The sequence below is a fragment of the Nerophis ophidion genome, linkage group LG07 (genome assembly GCF_033978795.1).
Source record: "Nerophis ophidion isolate RoL-2023_Sa linkage group LG07, RoL_Noph_v1.0, whole genome shotgun sequence".
In the NCBI taxonomy this organism is placed as follows: Eukaryota; Metazoa; Chordata; class Actinopteri; order Syngnathiformes; family Syngnathidae; genus Nerophis; species Nerophis ophidion.
In genome coordinates this window covers 65,472,337-65,494,972 of record NC_084617.1, presented here as the reverse complement: position 1 = coordinate 65,494,972, position 22,636 = coordinate 65,472,337, and the positions used below count along the sequence as shown (strand labels likewise).

The following is a 22,636-nucleotide window of genomic DNA, read 5'->3' as shown; positions in this document are numbered from 1 at the left end:
TAGTGCTGCAAGGGGTTCTGGGTATTTGTTCTGTTGTGTTTATGTGCAGATGTTCTCCTGAAATGGGTTTGTTGTTATTGTTTGGTGTGGGTTCACAGTTTGGTGCATATTTGTAAGATTGATAAAGTTGTTTATACGGCCACCTTCAGTGTGACCTGTATGGCTGTTGAACAAGTATGCATTGCATTCACTTGTGTGCGTGTGTGTGTAAAAGCCGCATATATTATGCAACTGGGTTGGCACGCTATTTCTATGTAGGAAAAGCGGACGTGACAAAAGGTTGTAGAGGACGCTAAAGGCAGTGCCGTTAAAGCACGCCCCCAATATTGTCGTCCGGGGAGAAATTCAGGAGAATGTTTACCCCGGGATATTTTCGGGAGGGGCACTGAAATTTGGGAGTCCGATAAAATCGGGAGGGTTGGCAAGTATGAGTATTAGTGGTGAGTATTAACTGTATAAAAACGGCGGGCCAGCTCTAATGTTACTTTCATACTGCCTCAAGGGCCAAATGATATTACACGGCGGGCCAAATTTGCCCCGCGGGCCAGAGTTTGACACCCATGGTCTAGGTCAGGGCTCACCAACCTTTTTGAAACCAAGAGCTACTTTTTGGGTACTGATTAATGCAAAGGGCTACCAACCAACTTCATACGCACTTAAATAAATTGCCAGAAATTTTCTAAATTTACCTTTAAAAAATAATTATATATATATATAAATGAAAAATGGGTATTTCTGTCCGTCATTCCGTCGTACATTATGTTCCTTTTACGGAAGGTTTTTTGTAGAGAATAAATTATGAAAAAAACACCTAATTGAACGGTTTAAAAGAGGAGAAAACACGAAAAAAATTAAAATTGAATCTTGAAACATAGTTTATCTTCAATTTCGACTCTTTAAAATTCAAAATTCAACTGAAAAAAATTCAGAGAAAACATAGTTAATTTGAATCTTTTTGGAAAAAAATAAACATTATAATTTATGGAACATCATTAGTAATTTTTTCTGATTAAGATTAATTTTAGAATTTTGATGACATGTTTTAAATAGGTTAAAATCCATCCATCCATCCATTTGGGGTTGCAGGGGGCGCTGGTGCCTATCTTAGCCACAATTGGGCGGAAGGCGGGGAACACCCTGGACAAGTCGCCACCTCATCGCAGAGGTTAAAGTCCAATCTGCACTTTGTTAGAATATATAACAAATTGGACCAAGCTATATTTCTAACAAAGACAAATCATTATTTCTTCTAGATTTTCCAGAACAAAAATTTTAAAAGAAATTCAATAGACTTTGAAATAAGATTTAAATTTGATTCTACAGATTTTCTAGATTTGCCAGAATAATTCTGTTGAATTTTAAGCATAAATTTCAAGAAATATTTCACAAATATTCTTCGTCGAAAAAACAGAAGCTAAAATGAAGAATTAAATTAAAATGTATGTATTATTCTTTACGATAAAAAAAAAAAATTCACTTGAACTTTAATGTAAAATGTCAGGAAAGAAGAGGAAAGAATTCCATCCATCCATTTCCTACCGCTTATTCCCTTGTGGGGTCGCGGGGGGCGCTGGCGCCTATCTCAGCTACAATCGGGCGGAAGGCAGGGTACACCCTGGACAAGTCGCCACCTCATCGCAGGAGGAAAGAATTTAAAATCTAAAAAGGTATACGTGTTTAAAAATCCTAAAATCATTTTTAAGATTGTATTTTTTCTCTAAAATTGTCTTTCTGAAAGTTACAAGAAGCAAAGTAAAAAAAATAAATGAATTTATTTAAACAAGTGAAGACCAAGTCTTTTAAATATTTTCTTGGATTTTCAAATTCTATTTGACTTTTGTCTCTCCTAGAATTAAAAATGTCAAGCAAAGCGAGACCAGCTTGCTAGTAAATAAATACAATTTAAAAAATAGAGGCAGCTCACTGGTAAGTGCTGCTATTTGAGCTATTTTTAGAACGGGCCTGCGGGCGACTCATCTGGTCGTTACGGGCGGGCGACCTGGTGCCCGCGGGCACCTCGTTGGTGACCTCTGGTCTAGGGGAACCTGCTTGTCGTGACGAAGCGGTTGTTGCTGGACACACAACGTAGTCTTGGGAGAAGAAGGACTTTCATGTGCCTGGTTACTCTTTTCAGCCGAGGACGTGACGATTGGACAAATCTGCTGATTGGAGTAAGCGTTGCTCTGGTTTGTCGTCAAATTGGAAGTTGCTGGCAGTCTTCAAAGTACACCAAAGCTGCCACAAATGATTGGAGGATGCGGGAAATAATACTAATCAAAAATAAGACAATATTGCGTTTGAAAGGGTTACTTGCATTGTTATCACCATTATCACATTTGTGCTGAAATTGGTCTCAAAATAATGCTGACAATAATATCGGTCATTCGCAATAATCTGTGAGACGACATATCGTCCGGCAAAATTTATCACCGGCTTAGCCATGGTTCTAAGTCACATTTTAAGGTCATACAAGTACAGTAAATAGCACGGACAATGACTGTAATGCACATCACCAGTCACGGAAGATCCAAATTAAAAGTGATTTGTTCACAGAAGGTTCCGTCCATATAAGACTGGGAGTCGTACATCAAGCCTACAACCACAAATCAGCAGAATAAAACACCTTCTCCTCAGGCATCCCCATGGCTACCAGTATTGAACGACCCGCGACTGCCAAGGCAATGAAACACTCAACAAATGTACTCGGACGCAGCTAAATTACTTTTAGCTTGAAATGAGCCGGAGTAAAAAGAGCATTAAAAGATGCATGAGTTATCACTTTCATACTCGATTACATCAAATACTGTTAAGTCCCGTAAGAGGGTCTGATGTCAAAATGATTATTATTTTAGTGAGAGATGGGCAAAAAGGGGGGCAGATTCTTGAAAGAGAAAAAAATAATGGGCTAAGAAAAATTGCATCAAATCTAGGGCTGTCAAACGATACACAAATTTAACTGCAATTAGTTGCATATTGTTTATAATTAACTAAAAATTGATGGCAATAATCACGGATGGATATCATTTTTCATCATAAATAAATAAGAGGGGGTGACTTGTCCAGGGTGTACACCGCCTTCTGCCCGAATGCAGCTGAGACCCCAAAAAAGGGACAATCGGTAGAAAATGGATGGATGGATAGTTGCATATTGTTCATAATTAACTCAAAATTGATGGCAATAATCACAGATAGATATCATTTTTCATCATAAATAAATAAGAGGGGTGACTTGTCCAATGCAGCTGAGATAGGCTACAGCACCCCACGCGACCCCAAAAAAGGGACAAGCGGTAGAAAATGGATGGATGGATGCCTGGATCAGAAATAAGTGTACTTTAGAAGGGTAATGTTTAAGTTTTTAATACATTGACTGGACAATTACTTTGCTTAAATATTTTTTTTAAACATGCTTTTTTTAAACAGCTCAACACAAAAAGGACATTATTGACAATTAAAAAAAAAAATACCCGCGATTTTGTAGGAATACAGAATTTCTATTCCTGCTGTAGGAGCACTTGCTTTCTAGAGGAGGAGCTACACTGATTGATTGTTTGAGACTTTTATTAGTAGATTGCACAGTAGAGTTCAAATGACCACTAAATGGTAACACCCGAATAAGTTTTTCAACTTGTTTAAGCAGGGGTCCACGTTAATCAATTCATGGTAACAATGTTTGGATACCAGTTTCACACATTAATATCTACAGCAGGGGTCACCAACACGGTGCCCGCGGGCACCAGGTAGCCCGTAAAGACCAGATGAGTCGCCCGCTGGCCTGTTCTAAAAAATAGCTCAAATAGCAGCACTTACCAGTGAGCTGACTCTATTTTATAAATTGTATTTATTTACTAGCAAGCTGGTCTCGCTTTGCTCAACATTTTTAATTCTAAGAGAGACAAAACTCAAATAGAATTTGAAAATCCGAGAAAATATTTTAAAGACTAGGTCTTCACTTGTTTAAATAAATTCATTTATTTTTTTACTTTGCTTCTTATAACTTTCAGAAAGTTAAAAATTATTTTAGGATTTTTAAATATGTATACCTTTTTACATTTTAAATTCATTCCTCTTCTTTCTTCACAATTTAAATTAATGTTCAAGTATTTTTTTTTTATTGTAAAGAATAATAAATACATTTTAATTTAATTCTTCATTTCAGCTTCTGTTTTTTCGACGAAGAGTATTTGTGAAATATTTCTTCAAACTTATGATTAAAATTAAAAAAAAAATCATTCTGGCAAATCTAGAAAATCTATAGAATCACATATAAATCTTATTTCAAATTGGATTTTAACCTATTTAAAACATGTCATCAAAATTCTAAAAGTAATCTTAATCAGGAAAAATGACTAATGATGTTCCATAAATTCTTTTTTTAATTTTTTCAAAAAGATTCGAATTAGCTATTTTTTCTCTTCATTATTTTCAGTTGAATTTTTGATTTTAAAGAGTCAAAATTGAAGATAAACTATGTTTCAAAATTCAATTTTAATTTTTTTCGTGTTTTCTCCTCTTTTAAACCGTTCAATTAAGTGTTTTTTCATCATTTATTCTCTACAAAAAACCTTCCATAAAAGGAAAACAAATGTACAACGGAATGACAGATGGAAATACCCATTTTTTCATATATATAGATTTATTTATTAAAGGGAAATTGAGCAAATTGGCTATTTCTGGCAATTTATTTAAGTGTGTATCAAACTGGTAGCCCTTCGCATGAATCAGTACCCAAGAAGTAGCTCTTGGTTTCAAAAAGGTTGGTGACCCCTGATCTACAGCATTTCACACACACAAGTGAATGCAATACATACTTGGTCAACAGCCATACAGGTCACGCTGAGGGTGGCTGTATAAACAACTTTAACACTGTTACAAATATGCGCCACACTGTGAACCCACACCAAACAAGAATCCCAAACACATTTTGGGAGAACATCCGCACCGTAACACAACATAAACACAAAAGAACAAATACCCAGAACCCCTTGCAGCACTAAATCTTCCGGGATGCTGCAATATACACCGCCCCCCCACTACCCCCCACACCTCAACCTCCTCATGCTCTCTCAGGGAGAGGATGTCCAAAATTCCAAGCTGCTGTTGTGAGGCATGTTAAAAAAAAAAAAATGCACTTTGTGACTTCAATAATAAATATGGCAGTGCCGCCATGTCGGCATTTTTTTCACATAACTTGAATGGTTGTTTTTTTTTGAAAACCTTGTTACATTGTTTAATGCATCCAGCAGGGCATCACAACAAAATTAGGCATAATTTGTGTTAATTCCACGATTGCATATATCGGTATTGGTTGATATCGGAGTCGGTAAGTAAGAGTTGGACAATATTGGAATATCGGATATCGACAAAAAAGCCATTATCGGACATCTCTATTAATAAACATAATAAACATTTTTTTAAAAACAAAGAAGATGTTGTGATGCCAAAAAATGTCAATGTAATCATAGAACTATCGACTAGATACGCTTATGTAATTAGTATCATTACAGTGGATGTTAGGTGTAGATACACCAATGGCGTTTGTTTACATTTTGACTCCGGTGAGCTACGGTATCGGGGGGTGTATATTGTAGCGTCCCGGAAGAGATAGTGAAGTAAATTTGTGAAGTGAATTATATTTATATAGCGCTTTTTCTCAAGTGACTCAAAGCGCTTTACATAGCGAAACCCAATATCTAAGTTACATTCAAACCAGTGTGGGTGGCACTGGAAGCAGGTGGGTAAAGTGTCTTGCCCAAGGACACAACGGCAGTGACTAGGTTGGCAGAAGCGGGAATCGAACCTGCAACCCTCAAGTTTCTGGCACGGCCACTCTACCAACCGAGCTAAACCGCCACTCTTTCTCTGCCTGTGCCCAGAATGTATCCTTGCTGGTCTTCCTGATTTCTGACATAGCGTTGGTCTTCTGGTACACAGAACCCACGGGACCCTGAGGTGGTTGAGATAGTGCTGCAAAGGGTTCTGGGTATATGTTCTGTTGTGTTTATGTTGCGTTACGTTGCGGATGTTCTGCCGAAATGTGTTTGCCATTCTTGTTTGGTGTGGGTTCACAGTGTGGCGTATATAAAGTTTGTTTGATGTCCATAGTTCTGAATTTGTACGAGTTTTTTTTTATACCCTTTGCTTTTGTAGCACTTTTGAGTGTTTAAATTAAAAGATGTCATTACCTTCACACCTCGGGAAAACAATCCACACCATAGTCCTAGTCTTGACAGGCTGTCAACACTGAATATTGCATTGTTGCATTTCTTTTCACAGTTTCTGAACTTACACTCATATTTTGTTGAAGTATCATTCAATAAATATATTTGAATTGTTGCTATTTTTAGAATATTGTAAAACAAAATCTCACGTACCCCTTGGCGTACCTTCAAGTACCCCCATGAGTACGGGTACCCCCTTTTGAGAACCATTGGTCTAATGAAAATGTGCTGAGTAGCAGAAGGTTTGACTGATTAGCAGCAGCAAGCCAGCGCCGCATAGTTCAAAATGACTATCACAGAGCTGTGTAGAACATCGGCGATAATGATGTTGTGAACGCAGAGATCAAAGTCTCCTCGCTCCGGTGATTAAGTTTCCTAACGAACACGTACGAGGACTGACTGCCTTATCACCTAGACCCACGCAGGCCTCTGCATATCTGCCCCGCTCAGACGGCCAACCTGTGCCCGCTTCTTGTACGCTGCCAAATATAAACACCGCTGGCACTGCCCTCGGTGGCCGGCCTGGACTTTCTGTGTCCCGGAATAAATTATTCAACACGTCCTCTCGCATTTCCTTGAAAAAGAAGTAAAAAGTCGTACACTCCTGGTCAAAAGTTGACATACAGAACATAATGTCATGACTGTCTTGAGTTTACAGTAAATACTACAACTATTATTTTTGTTGTGATAGAATGATTGGAGCACATACTTGTTGGTGTGGCAGAAATGCCGAGGATTTAAAGGCCTACTGAAACCCACTACTACCCACCATGCAGTCTGATAGTTTATATATCAATGATGAAATATTAACATTGCAACACATGCCAATACGGCTTTTTTAGTTTACTAAATTACAATTTTAAATTTCCCGGGAGTTTCGTCTTGGAAACGTCGTGTAATGATGACGTGTACGCAGGACGTCACGCGTTTTTAGGAAGTATGAGCGCTACGCACACACACAGGTAAAAGTCGTCTGCTTTAACCGCATAATCACACAGTATTTTGGAGATCCGTGTTGCCGAATCTTTTGCAAATTGTTCAATTAATATTGGAGAAGTCACAGTAGAAAGATGGAGTTGGGAAGCTGTAGCCTTTAGCCACACAAACACACGGTGATTACTTGTTTAAAATTCCCGGAGCTGAAACTTTACTATGGATCAGAGATAGTGCTGCAATGGGTTCTGGGTATATGTTCTGTTGTGTTTATGTTGCGTTACGCTGCGGATGTTCTGCCGAAATGTGTTTGTCATTCTTGTTTGGTGTGGGTTCACAGTGTGTCGCATATTTGTAACAGCCAAATGTCAACCAGCAGGTTACGGTGAGAAAATTGTGGTTAAAAAGTCGCCACTTACCGGACTCACTGGGTGTGAGTTTTCCTTGCCCTTTTGTGGGTTCTTCCGAGGATGTCGTAGTCGTAATGGTTTGTACAGTCCTTTGAGACATTTGTGATTTAGGTTATATAAATAAACATTGATTGATTGATTGATATCAGCTGAGCTTGTGTCGTCCGTACAGCTGCCGTCGACACCCGTAAAGACATGGCGTCAAAACACCCGTGGACAAACCCCTCCGACTATCAGGTACTATTAAACTCACTAAAACACTAGCAACACAATAGAAAGATAAGGGATTTCCCAGAATTATCCTAGTAAATGTGTGTAAAAACATCGGAATACGTCCCAATGCTATCGCCTTTTTTTTTTTAACTCGTTTTTTTTTTTTTCTAGTCCGTCGCTATCAATATCCTCAAACACAAGTCTTTCATCCTCGCTCAAATTAATGGGGAAATTGTCGTTTTTTCGGTCCGAATAACTGTTTTTGTTGGAGGCTCCCATTAAAATCAATGTGAAAATGTGAGGAGCCATCAACATGTGACGAGGCTTTTCCAGGAAGTACCAAAAGTGGCGAACTTTATCGTTGATTTTCTCTACGAAATCCTTTCAGCAAAAATATGGCAATATCGCGAAATTATCAAGTATGACATAGAATGGACCTGCTATTCCCGTTTAATAAGAAAATCTCATTTCAGTAGGCCTTTAATCCGGGGCCTCATTTTTTACAGGAGTTTATTTACCCGTAATCAGTTAGTGAAAAGTTGGATTGAATCGATATGAATTACAGACATGAGAGGAAAGATGGTGGACCCTCATGAAAGGAATTAATAAAAGCGCACACCAGGTTTGGTCTTCCCTTCTTATTTATACGCTCCATGATGGCCCGATTTGTAGCATAACAACTTATGCAACTGTCCAATGTTCAAATGTCACCCCACCAACTTGGTCAGGGTGACTTGACATCTTATGCCGTGTCCCTCCCAATGCATTCAGTTTAGAGGTAAACCTAGGACAGAAATTTTCCACTACATTGGTCACAAAAAAAACATTCATGATTTTTGGTTTCTTTTAGGCCAGGGGTCTGGAACCTTTTTGGCTGAGAGAGCCAAAAAGCCAAATATTTCAAAATGTATTTCCGTAAAAGCCATATAATATTTTTTTCAACACTGAACACAACTAAACACGTACATTTTTAAGTATGACCAACATTTCTAGAGTATAATTGGTCTCTTGTTCTTTGTAAAAACAGTGTTATTCGGAAGCTAACTGTGGAGGGGGCGTGGCCTGCGGGCCTGCAGCGAAGCAGGGTGTTGCCACGATCAGCCTCGAAATCAGCGACAGGTGCGTAGATGGCCCACCTGGGCCTTGTTATCTAATCAACTGTCGCTCTGTTATAAGCAGCAGCCAGGAGGAGAGATGGGGTTGGAGCTGGAGCCAAAGCACGAGCAAGGACGACGGAGAAAAACACAATTGCTGGAAAGCAACTGAGAGACTTATGGAAAAATAAAACAATATTGTAACCCTGAAACAGGCTCTCAGGTCGGTGCTTGGTGGTCTGAAGAACCCCCAGGAGGGCAAGCCCCACACTAACCAATAATAAATAAATAACTTCTTACCATTAACGCAACTTCTTGAACAGGTGCGGTAGAAACGGATGGATGGATTAAAAATGCATGAGAATATTTTATATTTTGAACATTATTTTCAACACTGTGATTACAAGTGAAATTATTCATTACTTATCATGTTAAGCAAAGACAGCTCAGATTTATCCGAGAGCCAGATGCAGTCATCAAAAGAGCCACATCTGGCTCTAGAGCCATAGGTTCCCTACCCCTGTTTTAGGGTCTACTGAAAATGTGATCAAATCTGCTGGGTCAAAAGTATACATACAGCAATGTTAATATTTGGCTACATGTCCCTTGGCAAGTTTCACTGCAATAAGGAACTTTTGGTAGCCATCCACTGTCCTGTTCTGTGGTCTGATTCTGTTTAGTTATGTTCTGTTTTGTTTTTGACTACATTAGTTCCTCTTTTTGCGCACCCTGCTTCGTTTTAGTTTCCATGACAACTCAATACTTTCACCTGCCTCATTGGTTTGAACTCACGCACCTGTTGTTAATCATGTCACTATTTAAGCCTGTCATTTTCTGTTGGTCGTTCTGGTGTCATCACTCGTGTTTTTGCTCTGTCCATGCCATAGTTCGTACTGATGTTCATTGTTCATGCTGCCTTGCTCATGTCACAGTAAGTGTTGTTTGTTTTATGTTCATAGTTTATGTTTAAGTATTTGTTTTGTTCCCTGCGTTAAGTTTTGTGCCTCCACTGTGAGTTCCTTTTGTTTGTAGCTTTTGAGTTAAGATTAAAATCATGTACATTACCATGAATTGATTTACGTGGATCCCGAGTTAAACAAGTTTAAAGACGTATTCGGGTTTTACCATTTAGTGGTAATCTTACTTCACGCCATGTCCCTTCACCTTCCTTTGCATTCCGGGAAAAAAACCCCGACCACAGTCCACGTTTTGACATCCACAAGCTTCTAGTAAAATTTTTGATCACTACTCTTGACAAAATTGGTGGAGTTCAGCTAAATTTGTTGGTTTTCTTACATGGACTTGTTTCTTAAGTATTGTCCACGCGTTTTAGTCGTTTTAGTAATAGTTTTGTTTTCATAGCCAAGTTTTGAACCTCTGAGAGCGCCTTTCGTTAGTTTCTTTTTTCAGAGTTAATAATAAAAGATATCATTACCTTCACGCCATGTCCGGTCCAGTCGATTTGCACCACGGTAAAACAAACCTCACCAAAATCCAGGTCATGACAGCAATTTGTTTGGACGAGAAAAGGTGAGATCTTTAATTCCAGGAACACTACACCTATCGTCAAGCATAGTCACATTTTCAGCATACCCATAATAAATTCATAAAAGAACCAAACTTCATGAATGCTTTTTGTGACCAACAAGTTTGTGCTCCAATCACTCTATCCCCAAAAAATAAGAGTTGTATAAATTATTAGAAACTCAAGACAGCCATGACATTATGTTCTTTACAAGTATATACAACTTTTGACCCCGACTGTATTCGCAGGAACCGCAGACATTCGATTAGGATGTTGAACTTAATGCAAATGCTAAGTCAAAAGCCGCCCATCTGTTTTTGTTGTCCTATTTAGCAAATAATTAGTCACTGAAAAACACTGTTTATTTTTCTTTATGTGGGGAAACAAATTGGCTTGACCTCGCACTGCAGCGTCTCCTCCGGGTTATGAATGTCGTACACAAACGTAATTAAGATCAGCTTCAGTCGTTACATTAATGGACACGATTTTAATGGGCATCCTCATTTGCATCACATGCTAATTATCATGATCATTTTGGATCATCTGTGACCTGCAATTACTCCAACACACACACACACACACACACACAAACATTTATCCGTAAATCTACTGTACGTCCTTTTATTTCACTCTGGGGCGTAGTTAGCATCATTTAATTGAAAAGATTAAAATCACCAACAAAAGGCGCGTATGCTGAACTCACCAAGAAAAGAAGTACAGGTAAACTAGCAAGACTGCATTCACCACTGCATATTACGTAAAAGTGTCCAATGAGAGCCTACAGACATACCAACAATTCTGCCTTCAGCAACCACCCGGCTCTTTGGTGCCGCCCTAGTGGCTCCCTGGAGCACTTTTTAAAAAGGCTTGAAAATGGAGAAAGATCGGGGGGGAAAATAATTGTTTTGTTTTACTATATTTTTTATGTGAGGACAAACATGACACAGACCTGACACGTTGTTGGTGACGAACCCCAAGATGCAAAGAAAGCAGGCTTTGTCCAAGAAAACATGATTTAAGGTTCAAAATAAAAGGTAAAAAACACAAACCAGAAACTAGGTATAGCATAAACTGAAAACAGGAACCAGAAACAGAAAAACTGGAAACAGCTAATGACGTTTGATCCCTCATCAAAAACCGACATCAGTGTGTAAAGGATATCACCACATGGGCTCAGGAACACTTCATAAAACCACTGTCAGTAACTACAGTGGGTCGCTACATCTGTAAGTGAAAGTTAAAACTCTACTATGCAAAGCCAAACCCATTTATCAACAATATCCTGAAACGCCGCCGGCTTGGCTGGGCCCGAGCTCACCTAAGATGGACTGATGCAAAGTGGAAAGGTGTTCTGTTTTACTATATTTTTTATGTGAGGACAAACATGACACAGACCTGTCACATCTTGTTGGTGACGAACCCCAAGATGCAAAGAAGGCAGGCTTTGTCCAAGAAAACATGATTTAAGGTTCAAAATAAAAGGTAAAAAACACAAACCAGGAACTAGGTATAGCCAAAACTGAAAACAGGAACCAGAAACAGAAAAACTGGAAACAGCTAATGGCTAACAGGAAAATGAGCTACTGCAAGGAATTTAGGGATTTTACCATCTACGGTCCGTAAAATCATCAAAAAGTTCAAAGAATCTAGAGAAATCACTGCACGCAAGCGATGATATTACGGACTTTTGATACCTCAGGCGGTACTGCATCAAAAACCGACATTAGTGTGTAAAGGATATCACCACATGGGCTCAGGAACACTTCATAAAACCACTGTAAGTAACTACAGTGGGTCGCTACATCTGTAAGTAAAAGTTAAAACTCAAAGCCAAACCCATTTATCAACAATATCCTGAAACGCCGCCGGCTTGGCTGGGCCCGAGCTCACCTAAGATGGACTGATGCAAAGTGGAAAGGTGTTCTGTTTTACAATATTTTTTATGTGAGGACAAACATGACACAGACCTGTCCCATGTTGTTGGTGACGAACCCCAAGATGCAAAGGAAGCAGGCTTTGTTGAAGAAAACATGATTTAAGGTTCAAAATAAAAGGTAAATAACACAAACCAGGAACTAGGTATAGCCAAAACTGAAAACAGGAACCAGAAACAGAAAAACTGGAAATAGCTAATGGCTAACAAGAAAACGAGCTATTGCAAGGAATTTAGGGATTTTACCATCTACGGTCCGTAAAATCATCAAAAAGTTCAAAGAATCTAGAGAAATCACTGCACGTAAGCGATGATATTACGGACTTTTGATACCTCAGGCGGTACTGCATCAAAAACCGACATCAGTGTGTAAAGGATATCACCACATGGGCTCAGGAACACTTCATAAAACCAATGTCAGTAACTACAGTGGGTCGCTACATCTGTAAGTGAAAGTTAAAACTCAAAGCCAAACCCATTTATCAACAATATCCTGAAACGCCTCCGGCTTGGCTGGGCCCGAGCTCACCTAAGATGGACTGATGCAAAGTGGAAAGGTGTTCTGTTTTACTATATTTTTTATGTGAGGACAAACATGACACAGACCTGTCCCATCTTGTTGGTGACGAACCCCAAGATGCAAAGAAGGCAGGCTTTGTCGAAGAAAACATGATTTAAGGTTCAAATTAAAAGGTAAAAAACACAAACCAGAAACTAGGTATAGCCAAAACTGAAAACAGGAACCACAAACAGAAAAACTGGAAACAGTTAATGGCTAACAAGAAAACGAGCTATTGCAAGGAATTTAGGGATTTTACCATCTACAGTCCGTAAAATCATCAAAAAGTTCAAAGAATCTAGAGAAATCACTGCACGTAAGCGATGATATTACGGACTTTTGATACCTCAGGCGGTACTGCATCAAAAACCGACATCAGTGTGTAAAGGATATCACCACATGGGCTCAGGAACACTTCATAAAACCACTGTCAGTAATTACAGTGGGTCGCTACATCTGTAAGTGAAAGTTAAAACTCTACTATGCAAAGCCAAACCCATTTATCAACAATATCCTGAAACGCCGCCGACTTGGCTGGGCCCGAGCTCACCTAAGATGGACTGATGGGTCCAAAAGTATCAATGCAAAGTGGAAAGGTGTTCTGTTTTACTATATTTTTTATGTGAGGACAAACATGACACAGACCTGTCACATCTTGTTGGTGAGGAACCCCAAGATGCAAAGAAGGTAGGCTTTGTCGAAGAAAACATGATTTAAGGTTCAAAATAAAAGGTAAAAAACACAAACCAGGAACCAGGTATAGCCAAAACGTAAAACAGGAACCAGAAATAGAAAAACTGGAAACAGCTAATGGCTAACAAGAAAACACAAAACAAAAGAGCAAGGAGAAAGCAAACTCCAAATAGCTAACAAGAACAGCTCACCGCTACGACGACAAAGACAAGTAGTAGCACGACAGGTAGTAGCTGTAACGATAAACAATGACAGGTATTGGTGACATCGACACGATAATACTCCAACACCGAGTGGAAGACAAAGCAGGTTTAAATAGTATCTGGCTGATTGACACCAGGTGTGGCCAGGTGCCAATCAGCCACAGCTGAGGGGACACAGCACTCAGGTAGACAAACAGGAAACAGAACCAAAACAAGAGCGCTGACAGGAAATACAACCAACACAGAGGAAAAACTAAAACACAACCAAACTGTCAGGGGCAAGCCTGACAAGACCTTCCCAATTGATAGAAAGCCCAGTGTTTAATGCAAACGTTTGTAAGTTTGATGCAATGTTGTTGTGTTGTTTGGATGAAAAACAGATTGTGTAGCTATGTCGGTTTGATATATATATATAGGGGTGTAACGGTAGACAAAAAATTTCGGTTCGGTACGTACCTGTTTAGAGGTCACGGTTCGGTTCATTTTCGGTACAGTAAATTTGTAAACAATGGCTTTATCCTTTTAACATTGGGAACACTATAATAATTCTGCCAACGTAAATGAACATTTAACTGCCTCAAATTGTTGCTCGGATTTAAAAAAATGACAAAACTTTACTTCTACAGATAAAAAGTGCAACATTAAACAGTTTCAAGACAACTCATTATGCTTCATTTATTACAGCATTTGGGAAGCCTGTAGTTGTTTTTTATTATGTAAATGTTATATATTTTTATCAACATGTGATAGCAGGGACCCTGCCGTTCAAAACTTTTCTGTCCGTAAAACACACACACACCGCCAAATGAGCTAACGTTACGCAAAAAGCTAATTAGCCTTCACCTCAAGCCAGAACTGCGAGCGAGCTGAGCTGCAGTATAAGTTTCTAGAAGGTCAACGGGCTCATAGTGATGTTAGTAGTAGTTGACTGGGAGGGGTTTATTATCATTTGGGGAGAGTACGCTGCCTTAACTGCTAAACACCTATCTGCTCGACGCTGAAGCATTGACTACATGCGCTCTGAATACGCACTGCTGATTGGCTGTTACCGCTATATATGTAACCAATCAGATGGTTGTGTGGGTGGGACAATGCTGGGTGCTGAGGCAGAGGCAGAAGAAGCAAAGCAGCTTGTTAGGACTTTAGCTTAGAAACTCGTTCGTACACCCCCGTACCGAACCGAAACCCCCGTACCGAAACGGTTCGATACAAATACACGTACCGTTACACCCCTAATATACACATATATATAGATATATATTTACAGTATATAAATGTTGTCTTCAAAGTGTGCAGTTTTTTACTATCCATCCGTGCATTTTCTACCGCTTGTCCCTTTAGGGGTCGCGGGGAGTGCTGGAGCCTATCTCAGCTGCATTCAGGCGGAAGGTTGGGTACACCCTGGACAAGTCACCACCTTATCACAGGGCCAACACAGATAGACAACATTCACACTCACATCCACACACTAAGGACCATTTAGTGTTGCCAATCAACCTATCCCCAGGTGGGAGGAAGCCGGAGTACCCGGAAGGGAACCCACGCAGTCCCGGGGAGAACATGCAAACTCCACACAGAAAGATCCCGAGCCTGGCATTGAACTCAGGACTACTCAGGACCTTGGTTTTTTACTAAATTACTCAAATTGATTCTAATGGGGTACGTACCAACTTTTAGGTCTACGAACCATGTTCGAGAACCAGTTAATTCGTGAATGGAGGTTCCACTGTATCTACATCAGAAAGGGTTCAATCTTACCTGAGCGTAAACATCTCCACGGTCGAGTAGGCTGACACTGTGACGTAGGTCGAGACCGTTTCTCTCTGACTCACTGGTGTGGTCGGGACCAAAATCACAAAGTTATGATCCAGTCTGTGTTCAGCCAGTTGGGGTGGAACAGGATTCCGATAGAGCCTTATACCGCCGATCCTTCTCAGCGGTGTGGAGGTATAGGACCCAAACAGCCCTTCCTGGCTTGAGCGGACAAAGTTTTCCTTCTTGGCTTCCTCCGAGTGACATTCCCCTCCCTCGGTGGATTGCAGGATGTAGTAGAGCTCCACTGGGGTTCCTTCGGAAGCTTCCAGGTTCTTCTGTCGTCCTGGCACAATGCTAGGCGGGCTGAACCAGCTCGCCAAGGGCTGTAGCTCGGCCACACAGAGCCCCAGCGCCCCCTTCAGCAGGCAGGTACCGTGCACCTCCTGGGTCTCATGGAAGGCAAACATGTGCACGCAGGGTAGCTTGTCGATAGCGCTGTAGTCGTCCCAGTCCCTGCCTGCGATGTAAAACAGAACTTGGACTTTGGGCTTGGCCAGGTGAATCTTTGTGTTCATGATGAAAGTCTGAACTTTCCAATTAAAAGTAAAAAGTGATGAGGCCGGGAAAACCCCCGGGCTCTGGAGGAGCTCTAAAGGGACCGGCTGCTCCACGGAGAGGGGTCCGTAGCTGGAGTTGACCGAAGGTAAATTCCTGGCCTGGTGGATGAAGAAAGGCTCGGTGCGGGACATCAGGCTAGAGTTTCTCATGAAGTCTTGGTTGCTTTCCTTGAGGAAAAATGCCAAGTCAGTGTTGAGCACCTGGTAGTTGACAGGCAGATACGTGGGGATTGAAGTGTATCTCTGCAGTCCCTCTACGACACGGCAGTCCGCCACTGCAGGAAAGAGGAGAGCAGCCGGGTCAGGAGTTTGTGGGGATTGACAGCCATGTTAAAGGGGAACATTATCACCAGAGCTATGTAAGCGTCAATATATACCTTGATGTTGCAGAAAAAAGACCATATATTTTTTCAACCGATTTCCGGACTCTAAATGGGTGAATTTTGGCGACGACGTCAGAACGTGACGTCACATCGGTCGTCAACGCCATGTTTCCCTACCACATCGAGTCAAATCAGCTCTGTTATTTTCCGCTTTTTTGACTGTTTTCCGTACCTTGGAGACATCATGCCTCGTAGGTGAGTTGTCGGAGGGTGTAACAACACGATCAGGGACGGATTCAAGTTGATTTACGTAAAATGTGCATCGATTATCCATCCATCCATCATCTTCCGCTTATCCAAGGTCGGGTCGCGGGTGCAGCAGCCCAAGCAGGGAAGCCCAGACTTCCCTATCTCCAGCCACTTCGTCTAGCTCTTCCCGGGGGATCCCGAGGCGTTCCCAGGCCAGCCGGGAGACATAGTCTTCCCAACGTGTCCTGGGTCTTCCCCGTGGCCTCCTACCAGCTGGACGTGCCCTAAACACATCCCTAGGGAGGCGTTCGGGTGGCATCCTGACCAGATGCCCGAACCACCTCATCTGGCTCCTCTCGATGTGGAGGAGCAGCGGCTTTACGTTGAGCTCCTCCCGGATGGCAGAGCTTCTCACCCTATCTCTAAGGGAGAGCCCCGCCAACCGGCGGAGGAAACTCATTTCGGCCGCTTGTACCCGTGATCTTATCCTTTCGGTCATGACCCAAAGCTCATGACCATAGGTGAGGATGGAAACGTAGATTGACCGGTAAATTGAGAGCTTTGCCTTCCAGCTCAGCTCCTTCTTCACCACAACGGATCGATACAACGTCCGCATTACTGAAGACGCCGCACCGATCCGCCTGTCGATCTCACGATCCACTCTTCCCCCACTCGTGAACAAGACTCCTAGGTACTTGAACTCCTCCACTTGGGGCAGGGTCTCCTCCCCAACCCGGAGATCGATTAGCACGGCATGCTAATTGGTGCTAACATGCTATTTAGGCTAGCTGTGTGCATTATGCCTATTTGTAGCTACATCTAGCCTTTCCCTCCACCCACATTTAATGCCAAAAAAACACTTACCAATCGACGGATTTAAGTTGCTCCAGTGTCAAGAGATGCGAAAGTCCCTCGTTTGATTTTTACCGGCGATGCTACGACAGAGATGGCAAAGAGATGACAAGATGTCTGGATATCCTGCGACACTCAAAGCTAGATGCATTCCCAACGATAAAGTCAACGAAATCACAAAGGTGAGTTTTGTTGTTTTTGACTTATTGATCCAGTGTCAATGCGAAAGTCCTGATCGCTTGGTCTGCACATTTTACCGGCAATGCTAACGCAGAATAGCGTTAGCATAGCCGAATAGCGTCAATAGCTATTCGCTCAATAGCTTCAGTTTATTCTTCAATTTTGGTTTTGCTATCTGCCTCCATACTCCAACCATCTGTTTCAATACATGCGTAATCTGTTGAATCGCTTAAACCGCTGAAATCCGAGTCTGAATCCGAGCTAATGTCGCTATATCTTGCTGTGTTATTCGCCATTGTTTGTATTGGAATCGCTATGTAACGTCACAGGGAAATGGACAGTCGCACCGCAAATAGCGAAAATCAAGCACTTTGTAGCTTTTTTTAGGGATATTCCGGGAGATGTAAAATTTAGAAAAAAACTTAGAGAAAAAAAATAAGCCACTGGGAACTGATTTTTATTGGTTTTAACCCTTCTGAAATTGTGATAATGTTCCCCTTTAAGTAGCACTTATCTAACTAAATCATTACTATTTCATTTACTTTGCAATCAACACTCTATTAAAGTTAAAGTACCACTGATAGTCACACACACACATTAGGTGTGGGGAAATTACCCTCTGCATTTGACCCATCCCTTTGTTCCACCCCCTGGTGAGGTGATGGGAGCAGTGAGCAGCAGTGGTGGCCACGCCCGGGTACCATTTTGTTGATTTAACCCCCAATTCCCCAATTCAAACCTTTGATGCTGAGGTAATCATACAAACCCCTCCATCAGTGTGTGAATGTGTGTGTGAATGGGTAAATGTGGAAGTAGTGTCAAAGCGCTTTGAGTACCTTGAAGGTAGAAAAGCGCTATACAAGTACAACCCATTTTATTTATTTAAAACAATAATTTGCATTTTCAACCCATATTCAGTTGAATATGTTACAAAGACAACATATTTGATGTACAAACTGATAAACATTTTTTTTTTTTTTTTGCAAATAATCATTAACTTTAGAATTTGATGCCAGCACCACGTGACAAAGAAGTTGGGAAAGGTGGCAATAAATAATGATAAAGTTGTGGAATGCTCATCAAACACTTATATGGAACTGGGAACAGGTGGGTGCCATGATTGGGTATAAAAAGCAGCTTCCATGAAATGCTAAGTAATTCAAAAACAAGGATGGGGCGGGGGTCACCACTTTGTAAGCAAATTGTCAAACAGTTTTAGAAGAGCATTTCTCAATTTACGAATTTAGGGATTTTACCCTCTACGGTCCGTAAAATCATCAAAAAGTTCAAAGAATCTGGAGAAATCACTGCACGTAAACGATGATATTACGGACTTTTGATCCCTCAGGCGGTACTGCATCATAAACAGACACCAGTGTGTAAAGGATATCACCACATGGGCTCAGGAACACTTCATAAAACCACTGTCAGTAACTACAGTCGGGCGTTACATCTGTAAGTGAAAGTTAAAACTCTACAATACAAAGCCAAACCCATTTATCCAAAATATCCTGAAACGTCGCCAGCTTGGCTGGGCCCGAGCTCACCTAAGATGGACTGATGCAAAGTGGAAAGGTGTTCTGTGTTCTGACGAGTCCACATTTCAAATTATATTTGGAAACAGGGGACGTGGTGTCCTCCAGAACAAAGAGGAAAATAACCATTCGGATTGTTTTAGGCGCAAAGTTCAGAAGTCAGCATCTGTGTTGGATCCGCTTTGGACGGGGCGCTCGCGGCTGTGTTGGATCCACTATGGATTGAACTTTCACAGTATCATGTTAGACCCGCTCGACATCCATTGCTTTCGTCCTCTCCAAGGTTCTCATGGTCATCATTGTCACCGACGTCCCACTGGGTTTGAAATTTTCCTTGCCCTTATGTGGGCCTACTGAGGATGGCGTAGTGGTTTGTGTTGTGGTTTGTGCAGCCCTTTGAGACACTCGTGATTTAGGGCTATATAAGTAAACATTGATTGATTGATTGATATTAGTGCCCAAGGCATGGGTAACTTACACATCTGTGAAGGCACCATTAATGCTAAAAGGTCCATACAGGTTTTGGAGCAACATATGTTGTCATCCAAGCAATGTTATCATGGACGCCCCTGCTTATTTCAGCAAGACAAGTGTTACAACTGCGTGGCTTCATAAAAAAAGAGTGTGGGTACTTTCCTGGCCCGCCTGCAGTCCAGACCTGTCTCATCGAAAATGTGTGACGCATTATGAAGCGTAAAATACGACAGCGGAGACCCTAGACTGTGGAACGACTGAAGCTCGAAATAAAACAAGAATGGGAAAGAATTCCACTTTCAAAGCTTCAACAATTAGTTTCCTCAGTTCCCAAATGTTTATTGACCGTTGTAAAAAAGAAAAGGTGATGTAACACAGTGGTGAACATGCCCTTTCCCAACTACTTTGGCACGTGTTGCAGCCATGAAATTCTAAATTAATTATTATTTGCAAAAAAAAAAAATTTTTATGAGTTTGAACATCAAATATCTTGTCTTTGTAGTGCATTCAACTGAATATGGGTTGAAAAGGATTTGCAAATCATTGTATTCCGTTTATATTTACATCTAACACAATTTCCCAACTCATATAGAAATGGAGTTTATAGCTAAAACACTGCCGACTGTGAATGGACGTCCGCCGCCAGCTCGCTAGCCATGTGTTAAAGCATCTCTTCCTGAGGGTGTTTCAGAGTTATAACTTCACCTTTAGCGTTAGCTTTTAAGTCAAAATGCGTCCGTTTTCTCTTTTCTGTCTACACACTGTGTCTGCTTGTAAGTACTCAGTGATTGTGAACTGCCGAACATGCTCCTCTGCTCGCAAAACCAGCAAGGTCATGACGTGACGACGTGCCGTCATGAAAAATAATTATCCTATTGGTAATTCCATTCTGAAAGGCAGACCATGATGATAATGATGCCAGCAACGGAACAAAAAGATCCTGAATCGATGACTCAGGCTTCAGCTACGTCAAATTACAGCACAATAGAAGTAGAAATTGTATTATTTTATTTAATGACAATTGACAAGAATATTGATAATAATGGATTTGATTTGGAGCCTTAATTTCAATTGCGATTATTGTGATGATGATTTAATGTATTTATTATTTATTTTCGCTATCTTGTAATTCTCGGTAAAGGACTTGAAATGGCCTTTGTGCAAATTGCGCTCTATAAATGAACTTGCCTTGACCTTGAGTACAAAACCCAAAACCAGTGAAGTTGGCACGTTGTGTAATTTGTAAATAAAACCAGAATACAATGGTTTGCAAATCCTTGTCAACTTATATTCAATTGAATAGACTGCAAGGACAAGACATTTAGGGTTTGAACTATTTTTGCAAATAATCATTTACTTAAAATTTAATGGCAGCAAAAAAGGGCACAGGGGCATTTTTACCACTGTGTTACATGGCCTTTCCTTTTAACAACACTCAGTAAACATTTGGGAACTGAGGAGACCAATTTTTGAAGCTTTTCAGGTGGAATTATTTCCCGTTCTTGCTTGATGTACTACTTAAGTTGTTCAATTTGTGTATATATATATATATATATATATATATATATATATATATATATATATATATATATATATATATATACACACATATATATATATGCATTTATATATATATATATATATATATATATATATACATATATATACATATATATACATATATATATATATACATATATATATACACATACATATATATATACATATACATACATATATATACATACATATACATATATATACATACATATACATATATATACATACATATACATATATATACATACATATACATATATATACATACATATACATATATATATATATATATATATATATATATATATATATATATATATATATATATATATATATATATATATATATATGGAGCACATCAAAATATGTTTTGCCAAATTTAAAGGACTTTTTTTATTTACATTTATTGTTTTTTTGACAGGGACAATGTGCAACACAATAATATTCACAACAACAACAAAAAAAATATGTGTTTCACCAGATTTAGTGACTGCTACTTTCCATCTGGACAACTGGCAACATTTAATTGTACTGTTTAGTTGTGTTTAAAAATTAAGCGTTTTTTGTTTGTTTTTTTAAATTAAGATTTTACAAAGATTCTTGACCCTAAATGATTCCAAGATGGCGGCGCCCGGACGGGCTGCGCTCTCGAGGAGATCCTGCTAAAGATGGAACATTTGGCAGAAATACCGGACAATTCCACAAACTTTATGGCTGGCTCACATCGTGGTCACTCCGTGATCACGTACGACCGCCAGACACTTCTGGATGTAGACACATCGGGCCGTTTTGGACTGATAGACGCGTGCGTGCTAAACATGCTAACTAGCATGGGAATACATCGGCGGCTACATCCAGCGGCCTGTGAAGCAGGGGAGTCTAGTAGCAGCGGGGGCCGTCTACGGAGCAGACGCCAGCGGTGTGATCGGAAACGCGGATGCCGAGCGGGGCTAAAAACAAAGCAGAAGGCTAATCCCCACAGAACACCACTTTCCTCCATCCCAAAGACGGATTTAGATGGAAAATGCGAGACTACTGGTCTGGGTAAGGAGTCAGTTAAATTAGAACAAGTTTTTTCTGCTTTGAGTGTTTCAGAGTTGGACATGTGTTTTACTGAGGTGGCTAACTATGATGCGTGCAGTTTATCAAAGCAACAAACAAACAATCGGAAAATCCCCGTTACTGAGGTGGCTAACCATGATGTGTGCAGTTTATCAAAGCAACAAACAAACAATCGGAAAATCCCCGTTACTGAGGTGGCTAACCATGATGTGTGCAGTTTATCAAAGCAACAAACAAACAATCGG

General features: G+C 40.3%; 1 protein-coding gene across 1 annotated transcript in view; it reads right to left on the bottom strand.

Moving 5' to 3' along the window:
- si:dkeyp-14d3.1 (transmembrane protein 132C) overlaps positions 1 to 22,636 on the bottom strand; it is a 414,649-nt gene that overhangs the window by 315,205 nt on the left and 76,808 nt on the right. The window contains exon 2 of the mRNA XM_061906884.1: positions 15,543 to 16,431. Coding sequence (XP_061762868.1) covers positions 15,543 to 16,431 — 889 coding nt within the window. The remainder of the gene's footprint in view (positions 1 to 15,542; positions 16,432 to 22,636) is intronic.